The following is a 23557-nucleotide window of genomic DNA, read 5'->3' as shown; positions in this document are numbered from 1 at the left end:
GACAAAAAATTAAACATTCAAGGGGCGCAACATGCCTCTCAGCAATTTCCTTGGGGTGTCTACTTTCCAAAATGGGGTCATGGGGGGGGGGGAGGTTGTACTGCCCTGACATTTTAGCACCTCAAGAAATGATAGGCAGTCAAACTAAAAGCTATGTAAATTCCAGGAAATGTACCCTAGTTTGTAGAAGCTGTAACTTTTGCGCAAACAAATAAATATATTCTTTTTGAATTTTTTTTTTTTTTTTTTTTACCAAAGACACGTGGCTGAATACATTTTGGCCTAAATGTATGACTAAAATTGAGTTTATTGGATTTCTCTTATAACAAAATGTAGAAAATATAATTTTGTTTCAAAAATTTTCAATCTTTTTCCGCTTATATCGCAAAAAATAAAAAAGTCACAGAGGCAATCAAATACCATCAAAAGAAAGCTCTATTTGTGGGGAAAAAAGGATGCAAATTTTGTTCGGGTACAACATTGTATGACCATGCAATTACCAGTTAAAATAACGCAGTTCCAAATTTAGGCAGCCAAATGGCCCGGAGCTTAAGTGGTTAAAGCGATCTACTCAGCCGACCAGAACCACCTCTGGAGGAAGTCTTTTCCCCATTTTCACAGCTCTTACGGTGAAGAAACGTTTACATATTTGCAAATGAAATCTTTTCCTCTAGACCAGGGATCTAGAAACTGTGGCCCGAGGGCCAGATGTGGCCCTTTGCTAGCCGTTATCCAGCCCTTAGGACTCTATTCCTTCTACGGACACCAACAATGGGGAAATATTTCTCACCGATACTAATGATGGGATACTATTCATCTTACTATTAGGGGCACTACTCATCCTATTGACCACCAACCCCGAGGCTATATTTATTCTCACTGATGCTGGGCCCAGGACATTCTCTGCCCCCGCTGGCCACAATCCGGCCCACCTAAAGTCTGAAGGACAATAAACTGGCCCCCCTTGTCCTCTGTGGTGACCTTCATCAGGTTTAGCATGTCATCAATATAACTGAAGTCACCTGTGGAGCGGCTTTATAATGCAGAGCTTGGCAGCCAAGCGGCTGGTGGGGCAGAGTTTGGCAAGGAAGCAGCTGAATGGAGAAAGACAGCGGCTTCCAGGTATATTTGGCCTGCTTGGCAAGGTTCCGTTCTATTGTCAAACCAGAAGCCCCGAAACACGCAACCACGCCCCCTTGTATGAAGCGTCGTAATTTCAAACCATTTCATGAGGAGCTGATCCTTGCCTAGTGGGCCATAGATACCCAAAAGCCACTGAGCAGGCTTGACAGTTTGCAAACAAGCTTCGCACATCACAGTGGTCCATCGTACCTGAAAGTACTGTAGTTTGTGGCCATTCCATGAGCGTACGCAATTTAAAAGCATGACGTTGGGTAGCCATTTACTCAGCGTAGCATCATATTTTACCATACAATTGGGTGTTATATTGCGTTTTTTGTAAATTTAAATTAAAGTATTTTCTCCCAAAAATGTGTGATAAAAAATTTCAACACCCACCATTTTATTTTCCAGGGCTTCTGTAAAAAAAAAAAAAATATATAAAGTTTGGGGGTTCCAAGTAATGTTTTAACAAAAAACGAATTTTTACCTGTGAGAAGTGGCAGCATTGGCTTGGGCAGCTAAGGGTTAAAATGCCTCCATATAATTACATTTAATAATAAATCAATGCCAATGGAAACCAATAGTGTGAATATAACTAGTGGGGAGTGCAACAACCTGACAAGGGTTCTAACCTTACCCTTTCCAAGGAAAAAAAAGCCGACTAGGCAGTAAACAATACAAATCAAAATTCAAGTCTTTTTTTTTTGTTGTTGAGGAAAAACAAAAACAAAAAAAACAGACAACTATCAAATAAAGTATATTAGACACTTGTCATTATTTCTAGCCAAAAATGTAATTTCAGGGCCAATTTAAATGCAATGTCTGCCGAGAAGCTGCAATGTGCGAATGCAGGACTCGTCATGTCTGAACTGAGCACCGTGTGTATGTGCGACTTAGCAGGAGCTCTCAGTAAGCTGTCACCCTGGGGAATAAAGTCAGGACAAGGAAGATGAGCTTCATCACACTTGGCTCATTCCAGCAGCTCAGGCTCAGCAGTCACATCTGCTACATGGAACAGCTCCAAGATGATATCCATCCCTTCACTGAATTTGAATGCAGGCAAAACAACTTGCTGCCTTTTTCTGTGACCTCCCTCTGGCCTTTGGAGTCTTTCTATATCCAGCAGAAGAGTGTCAGGGAGGTCTGCCACACTTTTGAATAGAAGAGTTATGACAGCGGGAAGAAAAACAGCCACTTAGCTGTCATGAGGCTGCGGTTACTCCAGACCTATGCGCCTCTGGCTGAGCCATCTATAGATTCTAGTAGCAGGTAGTGCTACAGATTTTTTTTACCCCCTTTTTTTTTTGAAAAGAGAATTCAATTCATAGATGCATTCATTAAAATAAGTGACAGATAAGATCATGACAAGTGTGAAATTATGCAGAGATCAAGGAATTATTAAAGCTTAAAACAAGAGACTGCATTAGTCAGACATTGGTAATAATACTACAGTCTCATGCACACTGGAGCTCTTCTGAACACATTTTTCCTGGCAGGAGCAGCTGTAAAAACGCTCCTAAACAGGTAGGGCATTTATTCATTTCATTGGCCAGAATATTCATGTATTCTGGCCATTGAAATAATAACAAAAAATAAATAAAAAATGCTCAAGAGCTAAAAATTAGATCATATAACCAACAACGTGCACGGATCAGCCATAACTTTATGACCACTGACAGGTTAAGTGAATAACACTCTTGTTACACTGGCATCAGAAAGTTGGGAGATGTACATACATGCCAACAGTCCTGGGACAATCGCAAAAATTGGACCCTCATCCTGATCAAATACAGATTTTTTGCTTTTGTCTTGGGCATCAGGACTTTTTTTTTTGCCAGTGTCACCAGCCGCCGCAGCTTCTGGCTATGAAAACATGGCCACGAGATCTCCTTTCCGGCTAGCAGGTCTCTTTCCCCTGTGTTCAGTGGGAAGGGGAGGGGCCTCTGACAGTGAATTGTCTACTTGTACACTGAAGAGAGAAGCTGGATAGCTCTCCTGGTTGGATGCCCCTCCCCTCTACACTGAACACAGGGGAAAGAGACCTGCTAGCCGGAAGGAGATCTAGTGGCCATGTTTTCATAGCCATAAGCTGCAGCAGCCGTGGTCAGCCGATGACAAGTTGCCTAATGAATACTGGGAAATCCTGCAGGCACCGCAGAGCAGACTAACCACACACCCTTTAAGCCACTCCCAATATTTAGTTGAAACCATGCCCATTTTTTCCACGGCATTCCACTTTTCACCTTCCCGCTATGTCATGCTACAAATGAATGCCCCTTCCCTAATTATAATAAAATCCCACCTACAAAGCGTCCCTATAACATTTTTGACAATGTTGGTAACTATGACAGTATTAGGCCACAAATAAACATGTTATTTGGGAAGCCGATGTGTTGAAGGCAGAACTGGGTATCACGGTCATGTATGGGGCTGCATACCTACAGACCAGTCAGAGTGCCCATGCTGACCAATGTCCACAGCCAAAAGTAACTACGATGGTCATGTGAGCATCAGAATTGGACCAAAGAGAAATGGAGCAAGGTGGTCTGGTCTGATGAATCACTTTTTCTTTTACATCATGTGGATAGCTGGGTGCATGCAAGTCCATTACCTGGGAAAAAAGATGGCTCCAGGATGCAGTATGGAAAAAAGTCAAGCTGGTGGCGGAAGTGTGATTCTTTGGACAATGTTCCACTGGGAAACCTTGGGTCCTGTCATTTATATGGATATTACTTGACATGTACCAGCTACCTAAACACGGTTGCTGACTAATACACCCCTTAATGGAAACCGTATTTCACTGATGACAGTGGCCCCTTTCAGCAGGATAATACACCCTGCCTCACTGCAAAAATAGTTCAAGAATGGTTTGAGGAACACAATGAGCTTGAGGTGTTGACTTGGCTCTCAAAGTATCCAGATCTCAATCCATTTCAGCATCTGCAGGATGTGATGAAAATAGTAGCAGAGTCCTGTAGGTTGCGAGATGGGGCTTTTATGGATGGGACTTCTAACAGCTTGGTGCCAGATGCCACAACATACCTTTAGAGGTCTAATGGTGTCCATGCCTCAATAGGCCAGGGTTGTTTTGGTGGCAAAAGGGGGACCTACTCCATATTAGGTGGGTGGTGAAAGATATGGTTAATCAGTGTGTACATAGCCAAAATCTTTATTAACCCTGAACAAGCCCCTTCCTCAATGTTGGTGAGGTTTGGATAGACCACAAGGTTTTTGCCTTCTAATGAATCAATAAAAACCTGTTTTCAAAAACCATCTCTTTCAACATCCATCTATAGAATATTTAAGAGTATCCACAAATATGAAAAGAGGTTTCTACCAACAAAAAAGAAATAGGGGGCAAACATAGCCACGTATGCAGAAACTTCCTGGCTGACTGATCTTTGCGATATAAAATCAATCAGTTGGATTCTGACGGATCATAGTTTGCTTAGGGCTTCCCTACCAAATAATTGTAGCCAAACCTTTGACCAGAAAACATTTACCAGACACCACGTTTTCCAACATGTTTGAAAAACAAAAGAAAACACAAAAAAGACAATGCCTATTTTTTAACCAATAAGGACCAGAGTTTCCACAGTTTGTCATGTATATTTCAAGTTTGCTGATGTTTGACTGCAGAGTCTTATAGCAAAATCACTAAATGGCCCTGTCTTTATAATCTCCCATCATAAAGACAAGTCCTCTAGTAATATAGAAAAATGACTTTTTTACCAATGTGTATAGAGTTTCCTATATTAAAATACACTCCGTATATTTTGTCCAAATGCATTTGTCAAATGCAAATGTACTTGCATATATCGCTGTGTACCGACATTGCTGGGCCCTATATCATTTATATGGTCTGCTCTGGCTATAGTCATCTTCTCTATCATACTCATGTCTCTCCCTTGTAGCAGTACATGTAAATTAATTAAAACCCCCTGACTGGTGGCAGACTATGCAAATCCACTGAAATTCCCACTATTCAGGGCTCATAACTATAAGGTTTATTGCTTGTATAATGCTCACAAATATGTCAAGACTGGGTCAACTTCAAGCCATGCCCCTAGATCCTCTGAATCCCCAATGGGATCTGCAGAACCAAGAACACATTCTGGTGTGACAATAATTGTTTAAGTACCTATTCTTAAAACTTGGTTGGTTTGTTTTGGATACAGAAGTGTTGGAACCTTTGTCAGGTTTTATTGCTGCCCATACGCCCTTTGAGAGATTTACTCTATTTGTGCTGGAGACCATTGCTACAAGGACAAAGTGATAGGAAATCCAAAATTTTAGTTGTCAGGAGGAAACCTCCCATTGGAGACACCTGTTTTAGTTGCAACTATGAAGGGTTTGAGGGGGTATGAGGGGTAAAGGGGGAATCTCTCCAACAGAAGGGAAAAAAAATAAAAAATAGACCCCCACAAAAAAAACTGCGCTAGGTGCTAAAATTCTGTACTCTATACGACAAAGGTCCGTAAACACAAACAGAAGCACTCACAAATACCTCAATACCTTGGTATGTAAAAATTAAATTCCTCTTTAGGTGTGTTGCACTATTGCATACCCATTATAACAATCCCATGTTTCAACAAATAAGTTAATAAATAATAGTATACATGTCTATCCGTGAATAATAAATCCAATGGTGCACCATTTGGTACACCTTTCCAGCCCTCTGATTTTGTGTACACTCTGGGTTTTGCTCTCACTTTTGGGCAGTCTAGGTTCACCTGGGACACATAGGCCAAGCTCTGTAGTCTGTAAAGCAGACAGATCTGCTAGAGCTGAGGGGAGACACTAGAGAGCACAGCAGCTTGTCTAGAGACTGGGGAGAGGTTAGAGAAAGATTCAGTGCTGAGGTGGCACTCACAGGTACTTCCTGTCCCTACTTGCTGGGTCACAAACCCCCAATTGGAGGACTGAGATCTTGCAACTGGGAGTTTCCAGGAAGTGGTAACAAAATTGAACTGTATGACCTTCCATGCAGGATCTGCTGTATTTCATCCAGACCAGAAGCAGAGACTATTTGTGACATATGCTGAATATTGGAAGCACAGAAGAGTTTGCTCTTTTGTGATATCAGTCCTCTTTTGCATGAAAGTCGTTTCCTTCCAAACGCAGAAGGGTTATTTGAGCCCCCAGCCTGGTGGATCGAATGGATTAGCTCGATTTGACCTTTGCATTGCAGGGTCTATCACTCTGGTAGGTGCATTGTGATGGTGGAGGTGTTCACAGCACTAGATGGTGAAAACATGTGAAGTTTGATGTGCCATTGGATTATTCACAGATGGACATGTGCACTCTTATTTATGAAACAAGGGATTTTTATAATGGGTATGCAATAGCGCAACACCACAGAAAGGAAAAACTGAAGGGGTGTCGTACCTTCCTAAGTTATCAATATTCGGTTACATGAGATTAAAGCACTTTGTATACAATGTTTTCACATTAAATCTCTTCAATATAAAACCTCTTTCAGTGGACCAAAAAGTTCAATAACATTTTGAACAACAGATATGTTGCTGTCTAGCAACTTTAACACAGCAAATATCCACAGCAGTTATTCTATGTAGTGATATTGCTGTACAAATATTGTTAATGCCTTCAAAACACAGCATAGTTAAATCCCTATTGATTGCATGACTCATACAAGGCTAAAATTTCAATATAGATAACCAGACTGCTGTAAGGACAACCTGTTAGTCCCATGGAATTCTTTCTATGGCATTGTGTCAAGCATGCAGTCTAACAGCTATATTTACAGAAGGCTTGGAAGTACAATTTTAGGTTAACCTGCTGCAAAAATATTCAGTATATACAAATGACTAGTGAGCATATAAAGGAAAAAAGGCAACATATTTAAGCAACCTGCAATATTTGCACACTAGGTAATTGGCTCTATTTATAATACAATTTGATGTGCAAATGTCACTACTTTTGAGAATAATCCCTGTAATGTGTCTAATATTCCCATTTACTTAGACTGTCTGCTTCATGTAGTGGCCATAACGCAGTATTTTCTTGATCGAGCCATTTAAAGAAAATAAGGCAGCATTGCCACTAGATGATGTAGACTATCAAAGGAAATTAACATATTACATGGATTACCGGCAATGGCTACGTGAATGCTGAGACCTTGACACATTATTATTTTTTTCTAAATGGACCTCAAAGTGTTTTGAAACCAATACTTTTGTTGCAAGATAGGGTTCATCAGGCATTCTATGCCCACTGTGTCGTTCATGTGATTACTCTACAGATCCACTAAACATAGTCTATTATCTGGTTGCAGGAAAGTCATTCTCCTCAAGGTCAGATTTTTTTTCTGTCTTCTTCAGTTCTGATAAGCTACTGAAATGTTAAACTATATATGTCTGGAAACGCTATTAATTTCTCTTTGATGTATATCAAGTTGTAATTTACTCCTAAAGCAGTTCCACACTGGGGACACTGTATACTATTGATCTGTGCCAGGCTGAGTGACTTTACCAGGAAGCAAGCACCCCCTCTGGTGTTGGCAGATCCATGGCACCCTGGGAGCAACGCTACATTCCAGCCACAACTATAACAAATGTAATAGCTCTTGGTGTCAAAGGGAAGGAAACTCATCCTTTACTATATTTGAAGTAGCAGAGTTATATTTTCAGCGTAGGCTCTTCTAACTGCAGAATAAAAGTAAACTTTTTAACCTTATAGTGCCCTATAGCTCAAAAGAATGATGTAAAATGAAAGGAATGGCAAAGGATTTCAAACATTCAATGAACAGTCCCAACTGGGACCAAATTGTTCCTGACAAATAATTCCTTTTGATTCAAGTATATAAGCCTGGAGCTTTTATCACTCATTTTAAAATCAGATGGAAATGCATTATTAACAAACATTCTGTAATGTTAAATAACGTGTCAATGTGAGCAGAGTTCTTACTCTAAGCGTAGTTATTGTGCATGGGTCACGCAGCCTTCCTTCTTCATCTTTCAAGTTATAGCCCTCTGGTCTCTTGTCACGCTCGCTGACTTTCCATAGTTTTACTGTTTTGTCTGGAAAAAAAGAGAAGAGAAAAAGTACTTACAAAAATGTTAGGTATTTTAAACATGAAGGAAATTCTTTGAATTTTCAGGCAGAAAGTCCCTCCACTAAAACTACTTAAAGTTTATTAAATAACTGCAATGGCGTGCAACAACCAATGCAACTACATATCTGCCTTTATCAATATTGTCGGATGAGCTATTGATTTATAATTGGCTGCCATTAGTCTTTGCCGGCTACTGCTTTTCCATATTATGTAACAAAAAACAAAAAATACCAAGTGTAAGCATGTCTTAACCCTCAATAGCAACAATCAATCACTTATTCATAGAGAAAATCAACTAGAACTGTCTCTAGATAAAAGCTTAAGACCCCTTTCACACTGGGGTGTTTTTTCAGGCGCTTTAGCATTTAAAAAAAAGTGCCTGTAAAGCGCTTGAAAGAAGCCTCATCTGTGAAAGCCCAAGTGATTTAAGAGCTTTTTCACACTACCAGCGCCCGAAAAATGCTAGTAAAGCACCGCTTAAACTAGCAGCGCTTTATCAGCGTTTTTCGAGCACTATTGAGGCGCTTTTAACCCCTGCTAGTGGCCAAATAAAGGGTTAAAAGTGCCTACAAAGCGCTGCTGCCAAAAGCACTTTACAGGCGATTTTCAGGCGTTTTGCAGGCGCTTCCCATTGATTTCAATGGGAAGGGGCACTTTAGGAGCGGTGTATTCACCACTGCAAAGAAGCTGCTTGCAGGACTTTTTTGACACCCTGCCAGCGCAGCACCTCAGTGCGAAAGCACTCGGGCTTGCAGTTACAGCTTCTTTCAGGTGCTTTATTTAAAGCTAAAGTGCCTGAAAAACACCCCAGTGTGAAAGGGATCTCAGTGTGAAAGCACTCAGGCTTTCACATTGGGATTGTAGATGAGGCTTCTTTTAAGCGCTTTAAAAATCGCTTTTTTTTTTTTTTTTAACCGCTAAAGCACCTGAAAAACACCCCAGTGTGAAAGGGGTCTAAGGAGAATAAAAACTTCTTTCAGGCACATTACAGGCGCTTTTTTACCGCTAAAGCACCTGAAAAACACCCCAGTGTGAAAGGGGTCTAAGGAGAATAAAAACTTCTTTCAGGCACATTACAGGCGCTTTTTTTTTCAGAGCAACAAATTATAAAACATCAACACCTTATTTAGCATAGAATGGTGCCTTCAGCCCTGGAAGAATTTACCCCCTTCCTGACCAGAGCACTTTTTGCGATTCGGGACTGCGTCGCTTTTACTGACAACTGCGCAGTCTCGCAACGTTGTACCCAAACAAAAATTGACATCCATTTTTCCCACAAATAGAGATTTCTTTTGGTGGTATCTGATCGCCTCTGCGGTTTTTATTTTTTGCGCTATAAACAAAAAGTGTGACAATTTTGAAAAAAACACGCATTCGCTTTTACTTTTTGCTATAATAAATATCCCCCAAAAATTTATATAAATTAAAAAAAAAAAAAAAAAACTTTCCTCAGTTTAGCCCAATATGTATTCTACATTTTCTTTTCTTTTTTTTTTTTACAAAAATATCGCAATAAGGAATTTTTGATTGGTTTGCGCAAAAGTTATATCATCTACAAAATAGGGGATAGATTTATAGCATTTTTATTATTTATTTTTTGCTAGTAATGGCAGCAATTTTTACTAGTAATGGTGGACACACCGGACAATTATGACATTTTTTTGAACCATTGGCATTAATACAGTGATCAGTATGATTAAAAATGCATTACTGTAAAAATGTCACTGGCAGTGAAGGGGTTAACTGTGTAACCTGGGAGGCGATTTTAACTGAAAGGGGGGGACTAACTACAGGAAGTGACGAATCGTGGTTCCTAACTAATAGGAACACACGGTCTGTCACTCCTAACAGAACAGGGAAGTGTGTTCTGTGTCTCCTGGTCATGATCCCTCGTGGCCAGCGGTCATCGCGACAGGCGGCCACGAGCATCGTCACCCCCTGCTGTGCAGAGGGGGCATGCGCGCCTGCTATCTGGATCCGGCGATATCGCGTAGAGTAGCACGATTTCGTGCAGGGGAGCCAGCCTGCGGCTTCTGGTCCGTAAGCGGTTAAAGCACACACTCCTCATATCTAAAAACAAAGACTTCAGTTACATTGGGGGAGCTTCATCTAATCATCTAAGGCTGCATTCACACCTGAGCAGTTTCAGCTCATAAAACCCCCGAAAAACACTTGAAAAACGCCCAACCAGCAAAATCACATTAATTTTAATGGTACCTGTTCACATCTGAGCGTTTTGTCACCTGAAGCAAAATGCCTGAAAAACGCCTTAGGCCCAAAAAGAACATGAGCCTCCTTGGGCAGATTACAGGCATTTTTCTGCTTTTTGCATTGGTAACCTGTACACAATTGCGCAAAAAACGTGTGACTTTGAAACGCTCAGGTGTGAATGCAGCCTAAAACTGGAGTGCACACACAATGTAGTGCACCTGTGAAAAGTAACTAATCAGCTTCTAGTTTTTTTTTTTGCCAAAGCTTTATTGAACAAGCTAAGGTTAGAAGCAGATTGGTTACTATGCACAGCTGCACCAGATTCTGTGTGCTCCCGTTTTAGTAAATCACTCCCATAGTGTGCCAATCTACATGCCCAGGGTGTGATAACTGATCACAGGTGCAATACCATGGCAACTGCAGATCAATCACAGACTAGGATGGCAGCTTCCAGGGCTGTAAAGGATAGGAGGGTTTAGTTCCACTTTAACAGTCATGTTAATGATACATACTCTAGATGCATTATTGCAGATGCCTCCAAGAACCATTTTGGCGAGTTTCATTCAACTCAAATGTAAAAAAAATAATTAAAATCTCCTCATAACCAATGTTTAGTTTAGCAAACCTCATAAGCAAAGTGCTTAGCTGTATAGAGGAAAAACAGGGAAGGCATTACAGTTTAGTATTAATTCTACTACATACCTTTACTGCTTATGACTACCTGGAGGTTTATTTTTTTTAAAGGGTTAGTTTCCTGCTGCAAAAAAAACTGCCAAGACAGATAAGGGGCATCTGTAGATAAACTATGTGGCTTGCTATAGGTGTAGGCTAGTAACATACATTCTGAAGCCTGACTAGAACACTTTAAGGACATTGCTAATCAGAATGTTTCTCTTTTTGGTCAATCGGGAAATCAGTATTAGACCCACTTCCTGATTGACCGGGAGGAGAATCCATGTGAAAACAGCAAGTATTCATTTGATAATTTCACACAACAATGCTCTGCGTCCCGAGCCCATCCTTTTTGAAGCCTATGGCTCTAATCGCATACTTAAAAAGTAAAAATATAAAAATCCCACATTAGAATCCATGCATCCAGCGCACTGCATGTAGATTATGGGGGCCGGCGCCCCTAAAGGATGGGCCGCCACTGCATGTGAGGGGGTCCAAATCTAAAAAAAAAAAACTCACTCCTGTGATGCTGGAGGTGAACAGTGACCACTAGGCCTTGCTTAGCAACATCCTTGGAGTATTCCAGCCAGGCTTTGGGAGGTATGTAAATGGCCTACATCTATAGCAAGGGCATTATTCAACTTTAGTCATCGCTGCACGGTTTGATTTTTATCTACAATCACCCCTTACAAACAGACTTTTTTTTTTTTTGTAAAGGCGAAGTGTAGTATGCTTTATACTTCATTTATATTCCCCACGATTCTAAAATTACAGGACTCAAACAAAAGAGGTGTTTTATTGCAAGTCTGAAGTTCCTAAACAAAGCGCCGCTATTCCTCCAGATCATAAAAAAAAAAAAAATTATTATAAAAAATTCGCTTATTACACAACATCATAGCCAATCGTTGATTTGTCTCCTGCCCTGCTTGCCTGAACAAAGCCCCTTAAGGGAGCTCATACAAATGCAATAACACGGTACATTTAAAAAGAATAATTTTAACTTCCTGCCGATGCTGAAAATGTCACTCAGATCGTTGAGATAATATCTCTGTTAATCAAAAAACTATTTTAAAACTCAATTAACAGAACATTACACCATGTAATTAATCTGTATTCTCCCACAATGTGCCCCCCCGCCTCCCCGAACATATTTAAGGGGACTGTGAATTGTATTAAAATGATCAATTGACTAGCTGCTAACTCACTTCTCAGAAATTCTAACCTTTCACTGCAAAGTAATTACATAGGAGCATATGTTTTGGAGATATGTTTAATCCCTTCACTGAGGAAGAACTCCGGCTGCTAGTGCAGGACTCCAGGATAAAAGGCAAACTGTGCCCCTATTAAAACAGGTCTGAAAATGTGCAGGAGAATATCTGGAGATCAACGGATACTTTTTTGTGCTTTGAGCATGTACTACTTTTTTATTTCCCCAACTGAAAAGTCTTTTTTAACCACTTGCTGACCAGCGCACGACGATGTACGTCGACAGAATGGCACGGGCAGGCAAATGGGCGTACATGCAAGTCTCTTTAAATTCCCTGCGGTTTTTATTTTTTGCGCTATAAACAAAATAGAGTGACAATTTTGAAAAAAACAAATTTTTTACTTTTTGTTAATAAATATCCCCCAAAAATATATATAAACATTTTTTTCCCTCAGTTTAGGCCGATACGTATTCTTCTACATATTTTTGGTAAAAAAAATAAAAATAAAATAAAAAAAATCGCAATAAGCGATTGATTGGTTTGAACAAAAGTTATAGCGTTTACAAAATAGGGGATAGTTTTATGACATTTTTATAAATTTTTTTATTTTTTTTTACAAGTAATGGCGGCAATCAGTGATTTTTATTGTGACTGCGACATTATGGCGGACACAAATGAAATTTTTGGCACATTTTTGGGACCAGTCATTTATGCAGCAATCAGTGCTATACAAATGCACCGATTCCTGTGTAAATGACACTGGCAGTGAAGAGGTTATCCAGGGGGTGGCAGTGTAGGGGTTAAGTGTTCCTAGGGGCGTGTTACTAACTGTGGGGGGCTGGGCTTTGTTTTAGTGAACACTGATCTTTGCTCCAATCACATGGAGCAGAGATCAGTGTCACTTGTTGCTAGGCAGAACGGGGAGATGCTGTTTACAAACGGCATCTCCCCGTTCAGCCGCCCTGTGAGATGCTCGCGGGTATCCCCACGGCGATCGAGTCCGCGGGACCCACGACCGGACTCGCAGGGGTCCCGACTGGCAGGGCGGCATATAAAAATGGACGCATCTGTATGCCAATATGCCTGCCTGTGCCATTCTGCCAACGTACATAGTCGTGCACCGGCCAGGAACTGGTTAAAGCCAATCACTAAAATCTCAAATGCTTTAATATGGTAATGCAGTATCAATATTTTTAAATCTGCATCTTTTCATTAATACCTGGTGACCCTGCCATAAAAATGTCCTTGTTCAAGCACTTCCTGCTATAGAGCAAAATTTTGTTCCGGTTTCTCAACGGTTCTCTGCATAAGTACTCCATCACAAATGCTTTTGGTTTCAATAGACACTACACAAGTATGGCACCATGAGAAATGCCAGGGTGCCATTTCTCAGGGCGCCATACTTTTCAGGCCAATTTTCAGCTTTCAGCACTGTCACACTTGAATGACAACTGCGTGGTCATGCAACGATGTACCCGAGTAACATTTTTATCTTTTTTTCCCACACACAAGAGAGCTTTCTTTTGGTGCCATTTAATGGCCATTTTTTTTTTTTTTTGCTAAATAAAATGAAAGAGACCAACATTTTATTTTTTTAACAATTTTTTTTTTCATAGTTTGTTATACAATTTTGCAAACAGGTAATTCTCTTTCATTGACATGCACTGATGAAGCTGCACTGATGGGCGACAATGATAAGTCAGCACTGGTGGGCACCGATAATCATGCTGTTGGCACGGCGAAAGGAATGCCTATAACCGGCTTGTGTTTACATTGTGATCAGCTGCGATTGGACACAGCGGATCATGTAGTAAAGAGCCACAGATTGGCACTTTACCTTGATCTGTGATCACCTGTGGCCTGAGGACACAGTGATCACAGAGCGCACCATGGCGGGCATGATCACGGGATGAGGTCATTTGGCTAATGTCAAAGTTATGGTTTAATGTATACCTCTCATAAAAGTACCAAAGTGGTACAGGAAATAACGTAAACTCAAGTTAAACACTGACATGCACTAAAAGCCTACCCACTACTCAGTGCTTTATTTTTCTCTAGGCATTGCTGTAGTCCACCATACTACCTCGCTCATTTTTTGTCATCTGGTGGTCAGATCTCTGCTTGAGATGCAGGACAGGAATCTCAAAACACAACTACTAAAAAGGTAAATATATGGTTAAATGTACACCAGAAAATTGATTTAGAAGTCATGCAACATAAAGCAGTCAGGTGTGACTGCATTGTACTGTCACACCAACTTGTTTTCAGGTGATGAAGGGGAGCTACTTAGGAAGATTATGGGATTTGGTGAGCACAAGGGGGCCTCTGTAATCTGATGATTGGTGCTTTTCAGGGTTCAGTAAGCAGGCAGATATAGGAATCCACCACTATGATTAGAAAAAACACCATTCAGGGAATTTTGTATTTCCCACAGCTTAATGCTACATGACCAGAACAGTATTCTAAAACAATTTTAGGTTTTATAAAAAAAAAGCTGGGGAAAATGAACATACATAAATATTTCAGAACTTGTCTGGATCTCAGTTTTAACCACAACCAATACCACCCCATAGTCAAAAGGTTGGCTACAGCGCAGCCGTCTGGAGGGCATCCATGGACACCATCCCAGAACACGCCTTCTGCGCACTCCTTGGAGCTCGTTCTGTGACCGCTGTAACCTTTGGCCAGAGTCGATTACAGATGGAGGTAAAGGGCCGATCACAGTGGCCCTTTACTAAGTGATCAACTGTGTCAAATCACAGCAAAAAACAAACAAAAAAAAACTTAATAACCCAGTGGTAATTAAATACCACCAAAAGAAAGATCTGTCTCAGAAATGATAACTTAATTTAAGTACAGCTTTTTATGACTACACAATTGTGCGACCGCTCTGAAAGCTAAAAATTGGCCTGGGCAGGAAGGGGGTGAAAGTGCCCAATATTGAATTGGTTAGAGACTCATCTAAGGATTAAACTCTATGCCACTTTGTTTTGGTTGAAGGTTTCTTCTATACTATAAACATGGTTTACATTTTTGGATTTAAATATGATGGGCACTAAAGTTTGTTCCAGTTTATCTGGTAATTTTACATATAATCTGTTTGCTCCATTGCCAGTACAGACTATAAAAAAAATGGCATGGGCTCTTTGTGTCTTTTGTAAATCTCATCAATGTCAACCAGCGTGATGAGCCCCCTATTGAAGAAATTCAAACATGTAGTAACCTCTAATAAGACTTGTTTCTGCTTTATTAGCATATGCCAGGTGTTTGCTATGGTAGACCAAAGGTGCGCATTGCTGTACTACTGTCTCCCATAGTGAAAAAGGTCTAAGATTTTGCACAGCCAAGATATGCTACAAACGCCTACATACAGTAAATAGGGTAAGAAAAATATGACACACTATTTACTATAAGAATCAGAAGCAAATCTGAACCTTACCATTTGTGGACAGCAGAAAATATGCAGCATTCTGCTGGGGAAGCCATCTTATTTTGTTTATTTTCTCTTCAATTTCTAAACTTTTCAAGTAATCGAATTCTGGCTCGTGGCTCTGGAAGGTGCTGTAAACATTGTACTCTCCTCTTCGGTGAGGCTGATTTTTGCTCTACCAAAACAAAAAACAAAGTAAATATAGACACGTCCATTAATAACAGTAGGAAATATACTATGTCCATTTAGCCAATATGGACAACCTTCCAAATTATTGAATACATGTGTTCATCATTGAAGGGTATTGTTAACAGTTTGAAACCCAAAACTAAAAATGCAATATATTGCAGGTTGCTAATCATTACATGTGGTGGCTGCATTGATTTTTTTTTTCCCTTGTGATCTGGCCAGTAACAGATCTCCTATTTCAGAGTGCTGCCACTCTGGATGAAAGAGCACAGGGGAGTATTATACAACAACAAACTGAACTTCAGCTAAAACTTTAAAGTGGTTGTAAAGTCATATTACCGACTTAGGCTATACCCTCTGGTTTATAAAGAATCTACAGTGTTTTTAAAAATAACACGAAATACCTTATCTCACACCACCGCCGTGTGGTCACATGATCCCCCTCCACTCTCCTTCCCTAATCTAAGGAGAGCAGTGGGATAAGCTGAGATTTTCCCCTTGACATCAGCCAGCAGAGGAGGGATCATGAGACCGCACAGCGGCAGTATGAGAAAAGGTATTTAGCATTATCATTTAAAAAAAAAAAAAAAGAAAAATTGCAGTTTTATTATTTATTTTATTTATAAACTAGTGGGGATACAAGTCTTCGTTTTACATAATTGCAGAGAATAGTAGCAGGAGGGGATAGGAGCGTGGAGAGAAGGTATTTTACAGCACAAAATAGGAGAAATAACACAGCAGAAGCTATATAAGATTTTTCATTAAATACGTTCTATTTCTACCTCCCCGTACCATCCTATACACATTTCTGATATTTAATTTTTCCTCCCTCACTTCCATTGCTTTTGGAAAGAGTAGTCAACGTTGGTTATGGTCATGTGCACAGCTTTATGCATAATAAAAATCCCACAATTTTTTTATACCTTCTGATCTTACTGCTCATGTACCATTATTCTGTGCAGTACTGTAGGCATTGATAGGTGGGTGGTAAATTGTAATGGGATGCTACATGAGGGCGCTGCGCTTTTGCACAAGTTTGTAGCCCAAGCCAGTATTCCCAATCACTAGCCACCCCAGTAAAGTGTCACTATACCAATGCTGCCAGTCTCTTGTTCACCCTTTATTCAACCTCTTGAACTGCCTGGCCAGTAAACTTCGCATTCCTACAGGAAGCCACTTACCACTAGGCTAGGCTTGCTTTGCTTATAGACATAGAATAAAAACATTGTAAAAAACACCATAAAAACAATATTGCAGCACCAAGATAAATTAAAACGCAAGTGCAATACAATAGTACAGTACAAATTATAACTATTTTGTGCCCCCACCAATTGAAAAAATAAAAACAAAGAAATGGAAATGTGAAGCCAAAAACTGAATTCAGTGATTCTTCAATTATGAGGTGTGTGTTCCGTCTCTGCCGGAACTACTTTTATCTAACGAGGAGCTCATCAGGAGCACCGACGATTCTGTTAAGCCTCCCTCTGTTGCACATCGAGGTGCTGTGTGGTTATGTTACCTCATAAATCGAAGAATCACAGCTTTTGGATTTCATTGTTAAATTTTTTTTAATTTGTGGCGACACATACTAGTTTGATATATTTGCATTGCACTTACATTTTAATTGATCTTATAGCAGCTAGCACAATACCATAAATCCTAGCATAACAATTGTGCAGTGCTGTTTTTAATAACCAAAAGAGCCCTGGCATTTTTTTAGTTCTTATTGATAGTTCTTATTGTTAAAAACACGCCTAAATCCACATTTTGCTAATGTGTTTAGGCATGTCAGACATTTGGGCGTTCACTCATCTCATGGGCCACAAATGCTTATGTGTGAAAGGACATAGGCTAACATGAAGGTGCATAAGAGGAAAAAAAAAAAAAAAACTCTTAAAAGTGGGGGTTTTGACACCCAGTGTGCATGAGACCTGAAGGTGCTCTTTAGATTTTGGGCCCCTCTATGCACATAGGCAGTGTAAAGGTTACACACGTGTGGTAACTTGTTAAAAAAACAAAACAAAAAAAAAAACTTTGTGAAATATTAAATTGTATTCTCTTTATTATCCCAAAAAAATTGTGGACATTTTTTTTTACAAACTTCAAAGAGTGTCTACTTCCTAAAAATTTGTAACTTTGGGGCTATTTGTACCGTTTTGTAATTTTAAGGCCTCAAGAAATGAGACAAGCTATCACATCAGGGTTGATGAATTTCAAAAATACACCATTGATTGTGGACTTTGGCTAAAGCACTGTAACAGAATACATTTGGGCCTAAATTTAATAAAGTTTTTTTTATTTGCAAATCTTATAGTAGAAACGGTTTACATATTTCATGTAATATAAAAAGCACAATGGTGAGTAAATCCCACCAAAAAAAACTCCATCTGTCTCAGTGCTGAAAACTGAAACGTCTTAGACCAAAAGTGGATTTAACATGTTGGTCTTCAAGTGGTTGATATGACTGAAGTTACATTTATATGGTAGAATCAAATTCTAACGTAAAGGGTGTTGTACATTACCTTACAAGCATAAGTCCTCTCCTATTCTATATTTGGACAGCCACAACCAAATTACATGTTCAAACTGCCAAATGTCCCGTTCTAAAAGGTCAATCAATAACATTTAAGGCAAAGGAAATACATTATTTGTAATAAACCTGAGGAGTTCTGCATGGCCTTTAAAAAATTAAAAGTCAGCAGCTACACATATAGCTGTATACACAATATATACACATATATACACACACATTTATATATATACACATATACATATATATATATATATATATATTTATTTATATTCACACACACACACATAGCTGCCGACTTTTAACAATGGGACACTAACCTGTCCTGGAGTCCAGCGATGTCAGCACCACAGCTGATGTTTACATCAGCTGGTCGGGTGCTGCCGTCACCTTTGATGGCAAGGAAACCCAGCAGTGAAGTCTGTCGGCTTCACGGCCGGGTCCCTGTTGCGCTCTCTTACTGGCTCGGCAGAAGGGAAGAAAGGAGGGAGGAGGTCCAAACTGCTCATGTACTTTGCCGCGGCCCGGTCTTTCGGAAGCGAGGACAGGATACCTGTAAAAAAAAAAAAAACAGGTACCCGCGCTACACCCCCCCCCCCCCCTGCCCCAAGAGGTGCCAAATGGTGCACCGGAGGGGGGTAGGAATCAGATAAGCGGAAGTTCCACTTTGGATGGAACTCCGCTTTAAGTTGTCACAAGACACCATCTCTTCTTGCTTCATCTCTGCTTGCTAGCCACATGGCAGACTGATACAAAAAGTATAAATGTACAATTCACGTACTCAATACGTAAAACTTTACAGGGGAAAAAACATGAATGGGCAAAAATGTAAAATCTCTATACAAATCAAGTATGCTGCTTTTTGTCATACTGTGACCAAATAAATAATGTATCATTAAACCATGTCAGCTCCTCTAAACAAAAAGATACTTCACAATAAGAGAGGGCCGCTTGCTGTCAGTTTAAATCTTTTGGGTCCGAGCATGGAATTGCTAAAGAGAGCCGGATGAAAACCCTATATCAGTCATGCTATCCAATCAAGGTCACAACACACGATCATATGTCAAGTGTGGTTTGTTTATTGATAACCAGGGCAATGAGTGAGACACAAAAAATTAGGAAGCAGCATGAAGCTTGTAATGAGAAAATAAAATAAAATTAATTTTGTGGTCGGCAGCCCTTACCTCCTGCTCACGTTGAAATATTACAACACGGCCCCCCTTGTCTCCTGTGGCAAGCAATTCTCCCGTATTGTTGAATTCGACTGTCGAGATAATGTCAGCTGAAGAAAAGAGACACAAAGGCAATTTTTAGATGACTGAATACATCTGCTCTTCCACCCATCAACTCTTTCTGGCAAATTTAATTTGGAATTTCTCAAAATAATTGTTGAAATGAGAGACTAAGTTTTGGCTCACATTTGCAATAAAAAATCCCTTTGACAATACGTAGCTTTATGACAACCACCAAAGGGACTTGAAAATCTCTAGCTACAAACAAAAGCAATTTACTCTTAAATCTAAGGGTCAATAACCATGTCGTGCCATATTATAATCTTGAAGTCCTTTATAATCATTTGTATACAGTAATTGGGATTGACCATCAATGAAAATCTTGGTGAACTAGAAAAAAATTAAGCGCGTTTTATATCTTTTTCCCTATTCCAAAAGCCTTGCATTTTGTACAGGACGAATTCATGTCATGCTTGATATCTGCAGAAATTGCAACAAAAAAGTAGGATGAACAGGAGTGCCTTGACTTCCCCCCTTTGTGTGGTCCAACTGACTGCAAGCAAACTCTGCAATCACTGCAATCCATTCAGCCAACTCACACATCCTTGATTTAGAACATTTTTAGCAAAGTGTTCTTCTGCCTATGAGACATGGCTGTCTTACCAAAGCTCGGTGGAAGTGCCCTTATACATTTTCCAATCTGGCACTATCAATGTTTGACAATCTCTTGCCATGTATGTCTGTGATGCAGCTTCTCCTGGGGAGTTCTGCCACATTCCTGAGTCAAATGTGAGAAGACAGACAACAGTTTCAACCTGTTTAATGTGTAGATGCCAGTAAATATCCACAGAGCTAGGCCTGAGAATGAAGTTCACAGTCAAGCACCTGGCCAAGCCATAAACCTATCTAAGCTTTGCTTGGCCTGCGGTGACCTTGTTGAGACCCTGTGGGCTCACCATCTGTAGGTGTAGAGCAGTTGCCAGGTACCATGCTATACAGCAATTAAAAGGACAGCTACAGAAAATACGGTTTCTTTAGCTTAAGAATGTAGGTATAGGTATACACATGTATGACTGTGTGTGTGTATATATATATATATATATATATACATACACACACACACACACACACACACACATATGCATGACTGTATATTATATATATATGTGTATATATCTGTTTAGAACAGAGTAAACCTGGACTTGTGTGCTGTATATAAAATTCTATAACTTTTTTAAGCAGTCATGTGGTGTACATTACTTGCCCACACCCTTTTTGTCAACATCCCAGCCATTATCCAAGATTTGAGGATAAAAAAACAAACAAAAAAAAACAAACAAAAAAATAAACAAAAAAATAAACAACCACACGTTAATGTAATATTGTATAGAAGTATTATAGTATGTTCTTTTTTATAATGGCATAGTACTGCTGGATCAGTCAAATCAATACTAAAGATATTACACAACATGCTGACTATAGTTTTTCCTCCGGCTATATGTAACAGCATGGTCAAAATTGGATATGGACCCCTCTGGCCAGATTTAAGGTTTAGAAAATTAAAAGAAACCCAATTAACACTGCAGCCATCAGATCAACATGGCAGTAAGTCAGCTAGCATTTTTAGAAGGACAGGCCATTTCTATTTCTCCTTGGTCAGGATTACTATAACAGAAAAGAAGTAAACACCAACATGACCAGAAGGTAACCATGATGCAGGAGTTTTTTTTTTATCTTTTATTTTAGCTCAGAACTTTGTCATGCAAATGGTCAACATAAAAAAAAAATAAGGTACCGTATATACTCGAGTATAAGCCGAGATTTTCAGCCTCTTTTTTGAGGCTGAAAGTGCCCCCCTCGGCTTATACTCGAGTCATCGCTGTCTGCCCGCTCGATCAGCGTGTCGAGCAGACAGACAGCGGCCATTCTATGATTCAAAAGCCGCGCCTCCGGCTCCGCCTTCGCCTGTGATAGGCGGAACACTGAATTTCCCAGCAGCCTGTGTTCCGCCTATCACGGGCATCCGCTCATCCTCGTACTACGGACGAGGATGATACGACGTCCGTGATAGGCGGAACACAGGCTGCTGGGAAATTCAGTGTTCCGCCTATCACAGGCGAAGGAGGAGGCGCGGCTTTTGAATTTTACAATGGCCGCCGACGAAGAGGGCACGGGACGGAGGCAAGGCAAGGCACGGCACGGGACGGGACGGGACGGGACGGGACGAAGGCAAGGCACGACACGGGACGGAGGCTCGGGACAAAGGCTCGGGACACAGGTAGGCTGGACACACACACACACACACACACACACACACACACACACACACACACACGGATGGAGACACACACACACGGATGGATGGATGGATGGAGACACACACACACACAGGGATGGATGGATGGATGGATGGAGACCCACACACACAGGGATGGATGGATGGATGGATGGATGGAGACACACACACACAGGGATGGATGGATGGATGGATGGATGGAGACACACACACACAGGGATGGATGGATGGATGGACACACACACACACAGGGATGGATGGACGGACACACAGGGATGGACGGACACACAGGGATGGACGGACACACAGGGATGGACGGACACACACACAGGGATGGACAGGCATGTCTCACCCTCGGCTTATACACGAGTCAATAAGTTTGCCAGTTTTTTTGGGGGTAAATTGGGGGCCTCGGCTTATATTCGGGTCGGCCTATACTCGAGTATATACGGTATGTGTAGTAGAAGTATTTTTTTTATTCTTTACATGGAATGGATCTTTAACATTTCACAAGACTCATTTTTGCTGGTATGCGACTCACTACATTGCTAAATCTGCTCCCAATGCCACTCCCGATTACTTTCAGGGTTGTGTGGAATGCGGCACTATTACATATATGGTGGTAGTCTGGATTTGTTTTAAATTTCATTAGTTTGGTACTGCATTATAACTTAATTCTGAGCTTTACGCCATATTCTCTCTGAGTTCTGTAACATGAAAATTCGTAAACTTTATAATTTTTAAATATTACCTCTTTCCATCAAACACTGGCCAAAGCATGGAAACAGCCATCCCTAAAGCAGAGAGCGATGGGCAACATGATAAATGACAAACGTAACACTATTCTTAATGAAATATTCTTAATTACAACCCCCTCTAAATTTCTCAAACAGAATCCATAGTCAGGACTGCCACCTGAACAGTTTTTTAATCACTCTGACGCCAAACCCTCCTGTTTTCCTATAACCCTCACACCCATTTTTGTCCTCTTGTTTTCTAGCCTCCTATTTTCCCTTTGTTCGTTTGCTTATCTTCCCACTACTTCCTTATCCCTCTACCCTTCCTCTTCCCTCAACCAGACTTGTTTTTGTTCCCTTCCTTTTCCATCTCCTTGCTCATTGCCAGAAACAGGGAACCATAGCACATGCTACAGTGCCCGTGGCCCGAGTATTTCTTAACACCATAGTTGCCAAATGCCCATAATATCCGGCAGTCTGTATCCATCTCAGTGTTCTAGCACCTATTATATCACTTAGATCACCTCTTTCCAATATACACTGTTCTGGTACACTACAACTCTTTACATTTCCTGCAATCCTTTGGTGTTTAGCGTACTTTGTTTTTCACTTAGAAACGTAATCACTTGGTTATATCATGAATCTGTGTGTAATAAATATATATATATATATATATATATATATATATATATATATATATATATATATATATAATCACACACACACACACTTGTGCTCATAAGTTTACATACCCTGGCAGAATTTATAATTTCTTGAATTTTTCAGAGAATATGAATGACGACAAACTTTTCTTTCACACATGGTTAGTGTTTGGCTGAAACCATTTATCAATCA

General features: G+C 40.2%; 1 protein-coding gene across 4 annotated transcripts in view; it reads right to left on the bottom strand.

The window, feature by feature from the left end:
- Nucleotides 1-23557, bottom strand: part of PPP2R2B (protein phosphatase 2 regulatory subunit Bbeta) — a 500138-nt gene that overhangs the window by 79312 nt on the left and 397269 nt on the right. For all 4 annotated transcript variants that reach the window (XM_077472980.1, XM_077472978.1, XM_077472979.1 and 1 more), the window contains exons 2-4: nt 19622-19719; nt 15728-15893; nt 8050-8162 (exon numbers count right to left, since the gene is read on the bottom strand). In XM_077472980.1, the coding sequence (XP_077329106.1) occupies nt 8050-8162; nt 15728-15893; nt 19622-19719 (377 nt within the window). The remainder of the gene's footprint in view (nt 1-8049; nt 8163-15727; nt 15894-19621; nt 19720-23557) is intronic.

The sequence above is a fragment of the Lithobates pipiens genome, unplaced genomic scaffold (assembly GCF_037356315.1).
Source record: "Lithobates pipiens isolate NorthernLeopardFrog02 unplaced genomic scaffold, aLitPip1_a1.2 Scaffold_8, whole genome shotgun sequence".
Taxonomy (NCBI): Eukaryota; Metazoa; Chordata; class Amphibia; order Anura; family Ranidae; genus Lithobates; species Lithobates pipiens.
The sequence above is the reverse complement of the archived record's forward strand: the minus strand, read 5'-3'. Positions and strand labels throughout refer to the sequence as shown.